This window comes from Saccostrea echinata, unplaced genomic scaffold (assembly GCF_033153115.1).
Source record: "Saccostrea echinata isolate AGI-Se365-2 ecotype Australia unplaced genomic scaffold, CSIRO_AGI_Sech_v1 ptg000010l, whole genome shotgun sequence".
Lineage (NCBI taxonomy): Eukaryota > Metazoa > Mollusca > Bivalvia > Ostreida > Ostreidae > Saccostrea > Saccostrea echinata.
Window position 1 is genome coordinate 2,193,398 of NW_026889759.1, and position 14,112 is coordinate 2,207,509.

The window sequence follows — 14,112 nt, forward strand, 5'->3', positions numbered from 1 at the left end:
AATGAATATGCATGTCACTTTCAAATGGAATTATCTTCTTTATCAGGATTACTGAATCAGTATCTAACAAAACAGCTGGATGATGATGAAGATGAAGACAGGTCACAAGGAGAAGATAGCGAAGAGATGGATGTTACCAGCACAATGTTACAGAACTGCTTAGCTTCCATCGTCGAGGCCCTCTCCTACAACAATCCTGTGTAAGGATTTATAAAGTCACTTTTCTGCTTTTACTCATGTTTGCTATAGGAAAGCATCTTGATAATGAAGTCAGTGAGGTTTATAGGCAGAACTTCAAGTAAAAATTTATTAAACATGGTTAAAACAACTATCTTTCATGAAAATTTATGAGAAAGAATTTAGATTTAGTTTTTTTTCTAAAATGCGAATTCATTTTATTGAATATATGAAATGATGGGTTGGGATATGTATGTCTTTTGGTCATTTCTGTATTTATTCTTTTAGTATGATTCGGGAGGTGAAGCAGCTCGTACATGAGCTGAGAAGGATCACGCTGCTTTGGGATGAACTGTGGCTGGGAACACTCAATCAGCAGCATATTGACGTAACCAGGAAGTTACAACAACTGGAGGCTGAGGTCAAAAAGGTCATGAACAACTCCAGTCTCACAAAGGACGAGAAGATGGCAATTATCAGAGAAAAACACAGAACTATTATGAAACCTGTAAATATTTAAAACAATTTCTTATTTGTAAAACAATATTTCATTGTTTGAAGTGCAATCGTATCGTACATACAAAGTACTAGTAGAGGTATTTAAAATTTTCTTTCCAGACACTCTATACTTTGGAGAGATTACAGGAAATTACATCACAGGAGGTAGAAACACCACATGAGCAATGGTTTCAGGAGAATTATGGGAAACTGATTACCATGGCAATGGACAGACTGATGAATCCCACAAATCCTAACCATCCTAGCAGTAGCTGGCAGCCATTCAAACAGGTAACAAGAGGATTTATCTATAAATTTAAAGTGTTAACTTTAAGCCTAATCTCTCTTTAACAAGATGTGTTTATATCATATGCCAAAATTGATCAGTATTAACTAATTTTAAATAGAAAAAATTATCTTAATTGATTTTTTTAATTCTTTCCAGCTCCACAGTAGCTTACAGCAGAGAGCTCAGAAGAGGAGCAGTCTGATTCTAAAGATGGACAGAATCAGTCCAAAGCTGCAAACCCTCAAGTCAACAGTCATCCCCATGCCAGGCCTAGGAATGTCAGGAAAGGTACACCTGTAATCTGTTAACAACGGTCTAGTTAGTGGAGATGCTGGTTTGTTTGACATACTAATACAGTATTTCATTTGTTTTGTGCAGGTTGTCACGATCGAGTCAGTTTCCAATACAGTGCAGATTCTTCCCACAAAAACCAAACCTAAGAAGCTTATGTTATTAGGGTCTGATGGGAAAAGGTTGGTTTAATCTTTTTAAAATTAATTTTTCTTTGATACGTGTTGATTTGTGTATTAATACATGTAATTAATCAATCATGCTTTGTTATGTCATGTTTCAGATACCCCTATCTGTTCAAAGGACTAGAGGATCTGCATTTGGATGAGAGAATCATGCAGTTTTTAGGAATAGTGAATAATATGTTCATTAATGACAACAGGTATAATTTTTAGCAAATGTTTTCCATGAAAAGTCAATGTGCAGTAAAACATTTGCTTGTCTTTACTCTGAGTTTTGAAATGCGTATACTCTTTCATATATCAGACAAGAGCAGCAGTTGTTTCGTGCTCGCCATTATTCTGTGACCCCACTGGGGCCCCGTTCTGGACTGATTCAGTGGGTGGATGGTGCTACTCCCCTCTTTAGTTTGTATAAGAGATGGCAGCAGAGAGGTGCTTTAGCCCAGTCTATAAAGGTGAGCCCTTTTAAACTTTGCACCAGAGTGTGAACATTTGTTTCATGAACATCTGCAGGAATCAAGAAACAATTTTTATCATTCTGTATATTGTACCGAGGTAAAAATACAAATTGCATTTATTAGAACTGATCAGAGCATGGTTTGATTGTAGAGCCAGAGTACTAGCAGTGCCTCTTCCACAAACCAGGCCACCACCATATTACGGCCAAGTGAAATCTTCTACAACAAGCTCACTCCAGCACTCAGAGAGAAGGTATAAGCATCATACTGTACCATTTTAATTACAATATTTTAAATAATTACATGTATATTCTCTGAAGTGTAAAGTCACTTTTCTCTCTAAAACACTTTTTTGCTGAAGTTATTTCACTCCCATTGAGGCCATTTCACTTCATTTCAACATGTATTATCAAACTCTTATCTGGTCAATTTGATTTGTTTGGATGATAAACAAATCTTGGCAGATATTGCAGGTAAGTTCAGTGATGCAGGCATTTCTGTTAAATACTCTGAACACGTACATTAATATTTCAGGGTATCACAAATCTGGAGAATCGTAAAGAATGGCCGCTGAGTGTCCTCAGAGGTGTGTTACAAGAACTAATGACAGAAACTCCAGGGGACTTACTGGCAAGGTCAGTTATTTCATTGTATCTTTTTTCTAAAGTATGATTTCAGTCTATGAAAAGCAAGTGATATGCTGAAAAAATCAGAAATTGTAAAGGAAAAAGTTTTTTTGGGGATGAATGAAAGTTCAGTATAAAATTTTTGTGTATGATTTCTCAGAGAGCTTTGGTGCTCTAGTACTGGAGCTAATGAATGGTGGCACATCACTCAGTGTTATGCGAGATCCACCGCCATCATGTCTATGATTGGGTACATTATTGGACTGGGGGACAGACATCTGGACAACGTCTTGGTGGATTTGGCAACTGGAGAGGTTTGTTACATCTTACTTGCAGTAACTCGTACAGTAAAACACGCTTATAACAAACACATCTATTGGGAATTCAATTTATTGAATTGAATTATTTATTACTAGTATATGGTCTGTTTCTGATGAAAGGAAATTATGAATTCTGATCAGATATAGTTGATTTTGTTTTTAACTGTTTCCATCTGGCCCTGGAGATTCACTATAGCCATGTTTTATAAAATAATTCATAGTAAGGTTCAGATTAGTTTGCTTTTTGATTCTTTTGAAATCTTTTGTACCGGGTAATAAAAAATCTTTATCTTTTTACACCTTTCAACAAAAAATCTTAATTTGGTTTGTGTTGCTTGTAATGAAAGAGAATGTGAGCTATACTTCCTGAGTTTTTTTACTTTCACAAGATAACAGAGATTATGTTTTACTTAATTTGCAGGTTGTTCATATTGACTACAATGTCTGCTTTGAGAAGGGAAAAGGTTTGAGAGTACCAGAGAAAGTCCCATTTAGAATGACACAGAATATTGAAACTGCTCTTGGAGTAACAGGCATAGAGGTATGACAAATTTATGTCTACTGAGAATATAACATTAAATATGAATATTGGTCAGGTATGGAGATAATGCTTTCTTTTTATGGGAGATATCATAATTATCGCAGAAAAAGTCATCATTGAAATTTTATAAAATATTGTTTAAAATTAGGGATGGCAACGAATATTCGAACATTCGAATATTCATTCGATGAGGTGATACTTGAATATGAATTTAAGATTCGAATATACGGTGTTTTTCAGATTTCATAAAAAGGGGTACTGTGATTAATAAATTTTGATTAGAAGAGTGCTGGAATTATTCCTGTTTAATTTACTAGCGAACAATTTCGATCGCCTGATTTCTTTCACTACTTTCTTATCTTATAAATCTACTAAATTACATGTATTTTGTTTTGAGTAAGGTGTTAAAGAATTGTACAATAATGCTTTATGTATAATACAAAACGTACTTTCATAGTTTTTATTAGTTAGATACGATCAGATCTAGAATCGAGGACAACAAATGAAATCTAAGAATGTCTAAAAGTCGTGAAGAGTATACTTATCAAAATAAAATTAATTGATCATTGAATTAATCTGTAAGTAATATTGTAAAGGGCTTAATTTCAGAATAAATGTGTTAATTACTTGATTATCTCAGGTTGTACATAATCCCGAATTTTATATTCATTATTGGAAAATTAATTAATTACCTAGGAAAATTGTCTATGGAAATATTTGTTAACATTGTATCAAAGATTATAACAATATCTCTTATTAGGCAGATAATTGTAATTTATTACACGTATTGAAATCTGAACAGTATTCCGTTACGACTATCTTGCCTTTTGTACATGTAAGACGACTGGTTCCTCAGGTGGAGCTACTATAAATACATGTTTCATTTGTTAAAATTATACTTTTCTACATTTAAATTAATTACTTATTTCAAACATTGACAAATATCAAATAGAATTTCTTATTGTACACCTACAAAAGTCTTCATACAATTTTACTTCCAATATAAGTATACCTAAGCTAAACCTTTCATGAGAGTAGGATGATGCATATTTAAAATAAAACAGATTTTATTTATTTTATCGAATATTCGAATATATTTGAATACTTTCATTGAATATTCGAATATGAATTATTGACAAAATTGACATCCCTATTTAAAATTAATGCAAATTTTTGTTTGTCTCTGAAAATTTATTATATGAAATAATACAAATTCAATATTATTAATTGAATAGGCAAGTAGAGGTTTTAGTTTAATATTAACAAAGTTTTGTTATAAAGTGCAAATGAGTTCCAAGTGTTTGGAAATTTGTTACAGGGAACATTTAGAATTTCTTGTGAACATGTAATGAAGACCCTGAGGAAAGGTCGGGAGACTCTGCTCACCCTGTTGGAGGCCTTTGTGTATGACCCCCTTGTGGATTGGACCACAGGAAATGAGGGAGGATATGCAGGGGCATTCTATGGAGGTGGAGGATTGTCTGTGATGGGAGCAGGGGGAGATAACAGACAGACCAAAAGAGACATGGAGAAGGAGATAACTCTCAGCATGTTCTCCATCAGAGTGGCTGAAATGAAAGTTCCTTGGATCAAAAATAGGTCAGTCTTTAGCTAGCATTTCTTTATTGCATTAAAAGTTGTAAACAGTATTCCATAAGTTAAATGATGGATAGCAATAGTGTGATTGCAAAGAGGTGATAACCTCCACTTTCTGGGGGGGGGGGGGCTTAAAAAAGGAATACTTGATCATTTTGTCTTTTACATTTGCTATACCAGAGATGACATTCTAAGAGCCTTGCCAAAGCTTCGAGAGGAAGTCAGTGTATGGTGTTCTGCTGCAGACAAACATGCTGCTGCTGTGGAAAGTCAAGATAACATGAAGGAGGTCAAGCGCCTGGTGAAGGATGCCCTGGGGGATCCTGATCATTCATTGTTCTCACTTCATGACAGGTGAGGGAGATCTATTACTTTCGCTGATTTAGTGAACAATAGTTAAGTAACTGTAAGTCACTTAAACATAAAACAATGATTAGGTCTTATGAGTTTAGAGATTGGGTGCTTTTTCATCAGTTTATGTTTTTTGTTTGCCAGAATGTTAATAAAAATTGTCACTTGAAAATCTGCTGAATTAATTAAAAATAAATCCGTGGAAGTTTGACCTATAGAGTTAATGTGTTCACAGGCAATTCATTCTCACTGCTATTTCAGTATTCTGACAATACCTTACAAAGTAGCTTTGAGAGAAATGGGGGTTTCTATGAGGTCTAAGTTACATAATCATTTTCATAACATTTGAATAGGTACGAAGAATATGCTATTGTGAAAGCAAATCGAGATTCTGTCTTCGAAGTACTGGAGAAGACCATTAATGAATTCAGTCACTGGCAGAAACTGCACAAGGTAAACCTAGATTTTGTATCAACATATTTACATATAAGTACATGTAGTGAGAGACTGCATGGAGAATTTTATTTACATGTATACTGTATTACTTTTGATTCCGTAATAGACAACTTTTGGTCAATCCCTGCCAAAAGATTTTGCTGACTTTTATGGGGTTCAAGAACAAAAATGGTAGAATAAATCTACATGTAGGAACAATTAAGAGAAAACAACGATACAAATAAATGTTGTTCATTAAGACATAAGTATAGTGGAGATTGATGATGTTGACATTTTGTTTGGCCTGTTTACAGCATGTAATCGAGAGCATCCAAGGTGCTGCCTTCCAGAAGATGTGTGCTGATGTAGCTACACCCCTCAATCTGGGTACCACTAGTTTTGGGACAGTCACGGACTTCTTACAGGGAGCAGGGCAGAGTCAAATTGTGTCGCAGGTTTGAAATTTACTTCTATCAACAGTAAACTTAGTGAGAAGTAATTTTAGCAATGTCAGGAAATGGAACTATTACTTTCAGTGCTAAATGATTGGTTGGTGATATTCAATTTTACTGATCTCAACACTCTTGCTAATAATGCCAAAATTAAATCCTCACTAAAAATTCTGCTCAAATGGTATATCAGTAGACATCAGTTAACATATCAGGAGACATCATTAAACGTGTATCTGTTAATATCAGTAAGCATAAATCAGTCGACATCAGTTAACATATATTAGTAGACATCATTGAACTGTTTATCACTGGCATTAGTAAACCTCAATCACTGGATATCAGTAAACTTATTTATCAATTGGTAAACTTTTAGTAAGAAATGTGATGCAAATGGAAATAAGAAACTAATGATTTTATAATGGATATCTTAAATAGTGTGAGCAGCTCGAGGCAGAGATGGTTAGTTACTTACAGCTCCAGAGATCTCACTTACATCGAGCCATGGATGTACTTCATACCTACGCCACCATCATCTCACAGGTAACAAAACTGAATGAGGCTGCAATTCTTTACAAAGACTGAACCCCCAAAATCTATAAATAACTTTTGGCTTAGTTATAGTAAGACTAAGACATCATTGTTTGGTTAATATCATTTACCTGTGGTGTCATGTGGCTTGGTTTGTACTGTAGATATTTGGAGTATTATAATTTGTTTATAAAGAGATACATGTAAAACAATAGCATCATTTTTCTTTTCATGTTTTAGTTTGGTACAAGTTTTGCTGATCAGAACAGGACAGGCTATTATCTTATGTGGTTACAAGAAGTTTTTTGTGATTTCACATCAGAAAGGTATTAACATTTATCACTGAGTTTTGTCTTCTTGCAAATCTTCCTCACATGAGGAAAGTGCCATAGTGAATTAAATTAGCACCTCAGACAAATTGATGAGTTCATTTAAGAAATTTTTGTTACAGATGTGAAGAAGTTGTCAGTCAGTTCCACGAGCTCTATGGGAAACAGGGTTTCTCTCCAGCTAAAACTCAACTTGTTCTGAACACGGAGGCCAGAATACAGGGGATTATTACAGATGTCAATGCCCGCCTCTTAAAGGTTTGAATCTCTCCCAAATATGTATATACATGTCTTACTGCAGTACTAGTTCTAGAAGGCATTCATTTTTAGCTCACCTCAATGAAGGAGCTTATGTAATACCCTCGGCATCGGCGTCCCAGGTTAAAGTTTTTGGAGCAGAATTCTTTTCAAGTACTTCTATACCCTATATTAATCAGAGATGCATAGAGGATGCTTTTAGTATGTTTCATTGTGCCAGTCAAGGTTTCAGATGCTGCAATTTCAGCTGATAAATGACCAGGTTAATGTTTTTGGAGCAGGTTAAAGTTCTTAGGGCAGGTTAAAATTTTTGGAGCAGGTCTCATTTCCAACTAACTATAAGCCCTATATTGACTAAACTTGCATGGATGATACATCTAAGGATGCACACTACCACGCTTGCTTCTGATGCTGGATCTGACCTACATTTTACGGATGAGTGACCAGGTTAAAGTTTTTGGAGCAGTCTCATTTCTTAGTAACTATAATCCCTATGTTGACCAAACTTGTATGGATGATACATCTAAGGATGCACACTACCACGCTTTTTTCAGATGCTGGATCTGACCTACGTGTACATTTTCCTGTTTTTGACCTACATTTTCTAGACGAGTGACCAGGTTAAAGTAAACTATAAGGGCTATCAGAGCCAAACTTGCATGGATGATGCATCACTTGATGAACAATCTAAAACTTGCTTCAGATGCTGGATATGACTTACATTTTCTGGATGAGTGACTAGTTTAAAGTTTTTAGGTAAGTCCATTCCCAAGTAACTGCAAGCCCTATCGGACCAAAATTGCATAAATGTTACATCTAGTGATGCACACTACTAGATTATTAGTATGGGACTTTGCCTTACTTAAAGACAACATTCGTAGAGGTGAGCTCTGTAATCTCTGATTAAAACTTTAAAAAAAGTTAATTTCCTTTTTTTTAACTGAACTGTCAATTTTACTTGAACGTGTTTCAGTTGTTGGAGAGGAGACGTCAGGAAAATGCTGAGACAGAGTACTTAGAACATCAGATTGTGGAACAGAACAAGTCTGTGCAGACTTTTGTCAGGGGTCAGTGTCTACTTGATAATGTATCAATTACAAGCAACTTCTAAATTTTTTTTCTCAGTTGGTTATATTAAAGATTTGTCAAGTAAATTCCTTTATTGTTTATGTTTAGAGAATGGATTAAGTGGGGTGTCTAGTTTGATGGCGTGGGTGATATCTGCCCTTTGTGCACTCAACAAGCGTTACAATCAGATGGAGGGTGCTGCTGCAGGTATCATATCCTTATTCTTTTTGATTAGCAACTCTGAATATATCATATATGTTATGGTCAATTTCCACAGGGTCATGGTTGAAAAAATTTTCAAATCTTGGAAAAAATATATGTACTAATTGACCTTTCTAAAAACAACCTAGAGTCAATATGTTCCAAAAAAAGAGTAGCAAAGTTTAGCATTGATAAATATTTTAAATACTTTTATTTAAATTATAACAGGGGCAGGTGATCGCTTGATGGATCTTACATCTCGGGATGGAGACTGGTTTCTAGATGAATTGTGCAGTATGAGCAGTAACATCATGCACTACATAGACATTCTCAAGGTCAACACTTCAGTACAGGATCTGGAACATTTCAATTCTTTGTTTTTGGCCTTGACCTCTACACATAATGTGTACACTGCCCTACAGGTATGCTAATCACTAGAAGCATATGCTGGGTTCCTGCCAATATTTAACAAGATTGATGCATGTTTAATAGATCATACCCTAAAAAGTGTCCTTCTGAAGTTTATACCTGAATATTTGTGCTAAATTCAAGAGATTATCTTGAAATACATGTATGTAGGAAAATTATGATTTCCAGAAGGAAGCAAATTTATTTTTATTTCCTCTCAAGTTTATGATCACCCCAAAAATTGCAAAATTTAAATACTCAGTAACTTTCCTTCACAGTTTTTACTTCTAAGAATTTTAGCACTATCTTTTGTGTTTTCAGGATTTGAACCTGAATTTTCGTTCGATTATATTGCCTGAGGCTCTGAAGGCCATTCAGGCCCAGAATGCCAGTGTATGTAAGGCCCTACAAGACATGGAGAAGCTGTTCTCTGATTCTGGTTATCCAATAGAAACTGTTATTTCACAATTAGAGACACTTCACAGGAATGCCATCATGGGAAATGAGGTAAGAAATCAAACTGGAATAATTAATCAGTGAGAAATGAAAGTCAGTTAGATCTTGTAGATGATTCAACTACATGTAGGTTTAGGTATCATATGTATGGTCCATTTGGGCATTTGTGTTTACCTATTTATTCCTACATGAGAGGTAAAAGTTCTTGGTATATATGTACATCCTTTTACAATTTTAAGTTTTGTTACCTATCAAATGACTATTCAGAAGGAATGAGGATTGTATAGAATTTTGATTGAAAAACAAAATTCTTAAGAGAAATGCACAATTACAGAAGTTTTCAATAATGGTTCATCTACCTAGGAAATGTATTTGCTTTTTCATGAGCCTTATTTATCAAACCATATTAAGGACGTTCGATCCTCAGCTTTTGAGCAGATTTTGGTCTGGACCTTTATTTCTAAAATTCTGCATCATTTTTAAGTTCTAACATTAAATCTTGATTCTAAAATGCAAATTAAACTATATCCAATGAAAAAACCGCAGTTAAATTCCATTCAAATAGGATTAAGCCAGGAACTATATTTTGTGGCGGAAGGTTTTTTTAGAAGAAAATTATCAATTTTTCCCTTTTGAAATATATACAGTTCTGTTAAGTTTAGATTCCTATTTTTCCATGCTGGTTGCAAACAGAGCTGTTTTTTGCAGTGAAATGTTTTATGCTGGTTCTGAAATATCTATTAAATTATTTCTTATGAATTCTTTCATTATATTGTGACAAATATAGTAAATGTATTCTGAAAGTCCAGGAAAAAAATGGAGCCAATTTTAACATAAAATTAACAATTTTTAGTAATATCTAAAAATTTAGATCATAGACCCCCACTTTTGTTTTTCTTTTCTGAATATATAAGATAACCTTGATCAATCTGCTTAAATTCAGCAAAAGTTTAAGACTTTAAAATAATTTTCTTGCTTTTTAAATTTTTAATGCCAGAAAAATCACATTTTGTGAGTGCAGAAAGGTCAAATAATTGATTATGCGAAGCAATTTGAAACTTTTTCTTCGTCACAATTTCATTGTGTCTTTTTTTAAATAGACTGTCCCATGATTTATTTGGATAAAAACTTTGGAGGGAAAATGTCGAAGATGTGATTTTTGATTAACACACAAATTTCAGTGCAAAAGGGTCAAATAAATGTACTGTAGCGCCGAAAGAAGCATATTGATCCCCATTTTTTGTTTTGATTTTTAATTAAGCTATGTGTGTAGAAACTAAAAAAATACTTGACAAAAAAAGTTTAAGACTTTAAATATCAGGATCCAACCTTGTTAAGTCCTTATAACCAGTGCCTGAGTTTCTTTGTGAGTCAAGTTGATCAAGTGTTGGTTTGCTTTAGCAAGTTTCACAGAATTGTTCATTTGTTCATTTGTAAGAAAGATACAGTTTATCATTATTAGGGCCCCGCAAGGATTTGCGGGTGCCCTATAGTAATCACTCTGTCTGTCTGTCCGTCTGTCTGTCCGTCTGTCCATCTGTCATTCTTCCGTCCACAAATTTTCTGTTTTTTTTCCAATAACTTTTTTTGTAGTTGACAATTAAGTTCAAATTTGGTATGTTGGTTGAAGAGGCAGTAAGACATATTTTGATGCTAAGTTTGGTTCTCTATGTCATCCAGTTTGGAGCTGGGGTGGTGGGGTAGATTCCTTAACTTTACATTAGAATGAATGCCAGGGCAAAGAGAGATAACTGCTGAGAATGTTCCAATTGTAAACTATGAAAGCTGCAACTAGTCCCATGGGATTAATTAACTTTCCTCATGAAGGGAATCCAAAGCATTATCTGTTTCTGTCAAATTGAGATTAATTAACACCTTTGTCTGCAAATGAAGTTTGTTTTGAAGTTAAGGTCAATTCTGAATGATGTTTACATTCTCTGAAATGTGGATTTAAATAATGTTCATACTTTATATTGGTAAAATATACAATGAGTTGTGATTTTATTGAGTTCTAAAAACAAGATATACATAAAGATATGTTTTTTTATTTTTTTGTTTTTATTTATTTATTTTATTTATTTATTTTTTTGGGCTGCCATATGTAAATTCAAGAATACTATTAATTTTAATGGGTAGTCCAATAATAAACTCATTCTATCATTACTGAAAGAGTTCTTATTGTAAACTTGGAAGAAAAGGATAAGAGAGCAGTACAATTAATCCCTTGGGATTAATTGTCTTGGGCAGAAAATTTTCCAGACTTATCTTTATTTGTCACTTTAAGATAAATTAACCTTTGTCTGTAACTGATGTTTGTTTTGAAGTTAAGGTCAAGACTTGGTGGTATTTGAAAACACATGCTTTATTCTTGTTTAAATATACATTTAATTGAGTTATTATAGATATTATGTTTTTCACTGCTTTATGTAAATACAGGGATACTCTTTACAGGTTGTTGGATATTTAGGAATTATCTTGAAATTTTATAAATAAAGTTGTTATAATTGCATATTCTTCATATATTTTTAAATTTTTCTAATCAATTAAAATAAGCTGCACTCTTATATTTCTACCCCTCGGCGGGGCCCTTGCTGACTGGTCAGTTTTCTAGTTAAGTATATGTCTTGTTTTCTTCAGAATGATAACTTGGAGATAATGACAGTGGTAAAGAGGATGCAGGTGGAGTACCAGGAGATCTTATCCGGGTCTGGGGAGGGGGAGGACATGTCTGCTGGACAAATGCTCTTAATGGGGTTCAATGGACTCTTCACTCGTTTGGAGGAGGAATTTACTGGACTCATGGATGCCATGGACTCTCTACTGGTCCCTGATGTCTGGAGAAAAGTGGATGCAGTAAGAGAGGGAAAGGCAATGCAGGTATGAGTCATCATTATGGCTGTAGGATCACTGGAACTAAAGCTCTGTCCATCTATATTTTGCTGTCAGGAAAAGTACTAGTGGATGAAAAAATTTTAAAAATAAAGATTTCAGCTTCTTTATTTCATACACAGATAGATTTCATACAACTTATGAACATGATCAGGATACATGTATGTATTTCATTAAATGATTCCATGAAACCTTGATATTGAGAGTAAATTCTGAGCCTGAATTATGAATGCTTGTTTACAAGAGTAAAGGCTTTCACATGTATTGTCATATTGAAGTTTGATGTGTATGGTATATTTTTATGCATTGTTTAAGTAGTCATTAGGGAGAGGGGGCACCGTCAACCAGTTAACAGCCATATTACACATTACCTTTTGAATGCTGAATTCCTCTACCACCATTACCATACTGTTTTTGATGTCTTAGACCTTGACTCATGTAGCTTTTTGTTTACAGATTTCCTCCTTATTTAAATATTATATGATGATCTTTGAATTTGACCTGTGAAATTACTTTTACTTTCTGTTTACAGCTCTCCTCCTTCACCAGCAGTACCAGACATTATCTATCCAGTCTTTTCTTTGTCAAACGACTGCAGACCATGCAGGCATTCTTCCATATGTGCACTCAGTATGCTGCCAATCTTCAAGGTTAGTTTTATGTATAGTAATTCAGCTATAGTCAGTATTTCATCTGTCCATTTTGATGGAGTCTGTCTGTACTATTAAGTACCTTTAACACTAGCTTTGTAAATTATTCCCTCACTGTTGTGATTTCTTTTGACAGGAATTGAGGGTGGAAGTTGCTATGATGATGAACAATTGTCAAGACCAGTGAAGCGTTTTATTGCTGAATATGTACGAAAACAGGCAAGTACTAGTATATATTTTATTTCTGTAGGAGGATAGATAAATTTTGTATCTTTAATGCAAACTGTCCCTTATAATGTGAGAAAGTAATAAATGAGTAATGATATTTTTTTATCTCTTCAAATTGCAGGTGATAGGATTCCCATCTCAAGTATTGGGTTACATGTTATGTGTGTTCATTGATGCCCTTGGTGTAAATGTAACAGCAGAAATCGAGTTTAAGGACATTGGAGCTGAGTTTAAGGTTCCCCTGGAGGACTTGAGGAAAAAGGCAGTGGACATTTGTCTGAGGAATAGCCAGTTCCAGCATGTACACTTCACCCAGGCCAGCACCATTGTTAGTGCTCTGGACTCTGTCTGGAGGAGACACGACCTGGCCAGGTTAGGGATGGTTTATTATGTTTGATTGTGGATGATCTATTGCTTTACCAGATTAAAATGGTATTAGATGTAAAATACATACTGAATAAGTGGTTGGGACTTCCAACTTACTTCGACAAATCCCTGAGATATCGAAGTTTGAGATTCCTTAGTTCAACTCAGCCATAATTTTGATTTGTATGGATAACCCTGCAAAAATCATTCCTACAAATAAAATATGTAGTAACAAAGGAGTTATTTATTTCTGTAGGAGACTGGACTCAAGTTTAGTGGTGATGAAGAACTGTCTTCAGAGATCTCAACTTCAGCTGGCACGAGTTCAGTGGCTCCACGAGGACCTGTTTGTGAACGCTGGACGCCACCTCAACCAGATGGTGATGCCTAACAGAGCTACAGTCATGTCAGAGATGAGAAAGGTATGTGTATACAGATGGTCTAATGATTATTTAAGTATTGATCTCACCTTACACAATATTTTTTGCGATCGGTATATATTTCCACTTGGAAAT

At 34.5% G+C, this 14,112-nt stretch overlaps 1 protein-coding gene across 1 annotated transcript in view; it reads left to right on the plus strand.

Annotated features, from left to right (window-relative positions):
* LOC133184125 (serine/threonine-protein kinase SMG1-like) overlaps nt 1-14,112 on the plus strand; it is a 37,570-nt gene that overhangs the window by 19,263 nt on the left and 4,195 nt on the right. The window contains exons 37-63 of the mRNA XM_061318992.1: nt 47-200; nt 466-685; nt 796-966; nt 1,121-1,252; nt 1,343-1,437; nt 1,539-1,637; nt 1,742-1,892; nt 2,047-2,148; nt 2,430-2,530; nt 2,682-2,835; nt 3,263-3,382; nt 4,701-4,981; nt 5,159-5,332; nt 5,683-5,782; nt 6,079-6,219; nt 6,652-6,756; nt 6,985-7,070; nt 7,196-7,331; nt 8,305-8,398; nt 8,508-8,606; nt 8,829-9,022; nt 9,330-9,515; nt 12,102-12,341; nt 12,886-13,003; nt 13,140-13,222; nt 13,353-13,603; nt 13,854-14,019. Of these exons, the coding sequence (XP_061174976.1) occupies nt 47-200; nt 466-685; nt 796-966; nt 1,121-1,252; nt 1,343-1,437; nt 1,539-1,637; nt 1,742-1,892; nt 2,047-2,148; nt 2,430-2,530; nt 2,682-2,835; nt 3,263-3,382; nt 4,701-4,981; nt 5,159-5,332; nt 5,683-5,782; nt 6,079-6,219; nt 6,652-6,756; nt 6,985-7,070; nt 7,196-7,331; nt 8,305-8,398; nt 8,508-8,606; nt 8,829-9,022; nt 9,330-9,515; nt 12,102-12,341; nt 12,886-13,003; nt 13,140-13,222; nt 13,353-13,603; nt 13,854-14,019 (3,953 nt within the window). The remainder of the gene's footprint in view (nt 1-46; nt 201-465; nt 686-795; nt 967-1,120; nt 1,253-1,342; nt 1,438-1,538; nt 1,638-1,741; nt 1,893-2,046; nt 2,149-2,429; nt 2,531-2,681; nt 2,836-3,262; nt 3,383-4,700; nt 4,982-5,158; nt 5,333-5,682; nt 5,783-6,078; nt 6,220-6,651; nt 6,757-6,984; nt 7,071-7,195; nt 7,332-8,304; nt 8,399-8,507; nt 8,607-8,828; nt 9,023-9,329; nt 9,516-12,101; nt 12,342-12,885; nt 13,004-13,139; nt 13,223-13,352; nt 13,604-13,853; nt 14,020-14,112) is intronic.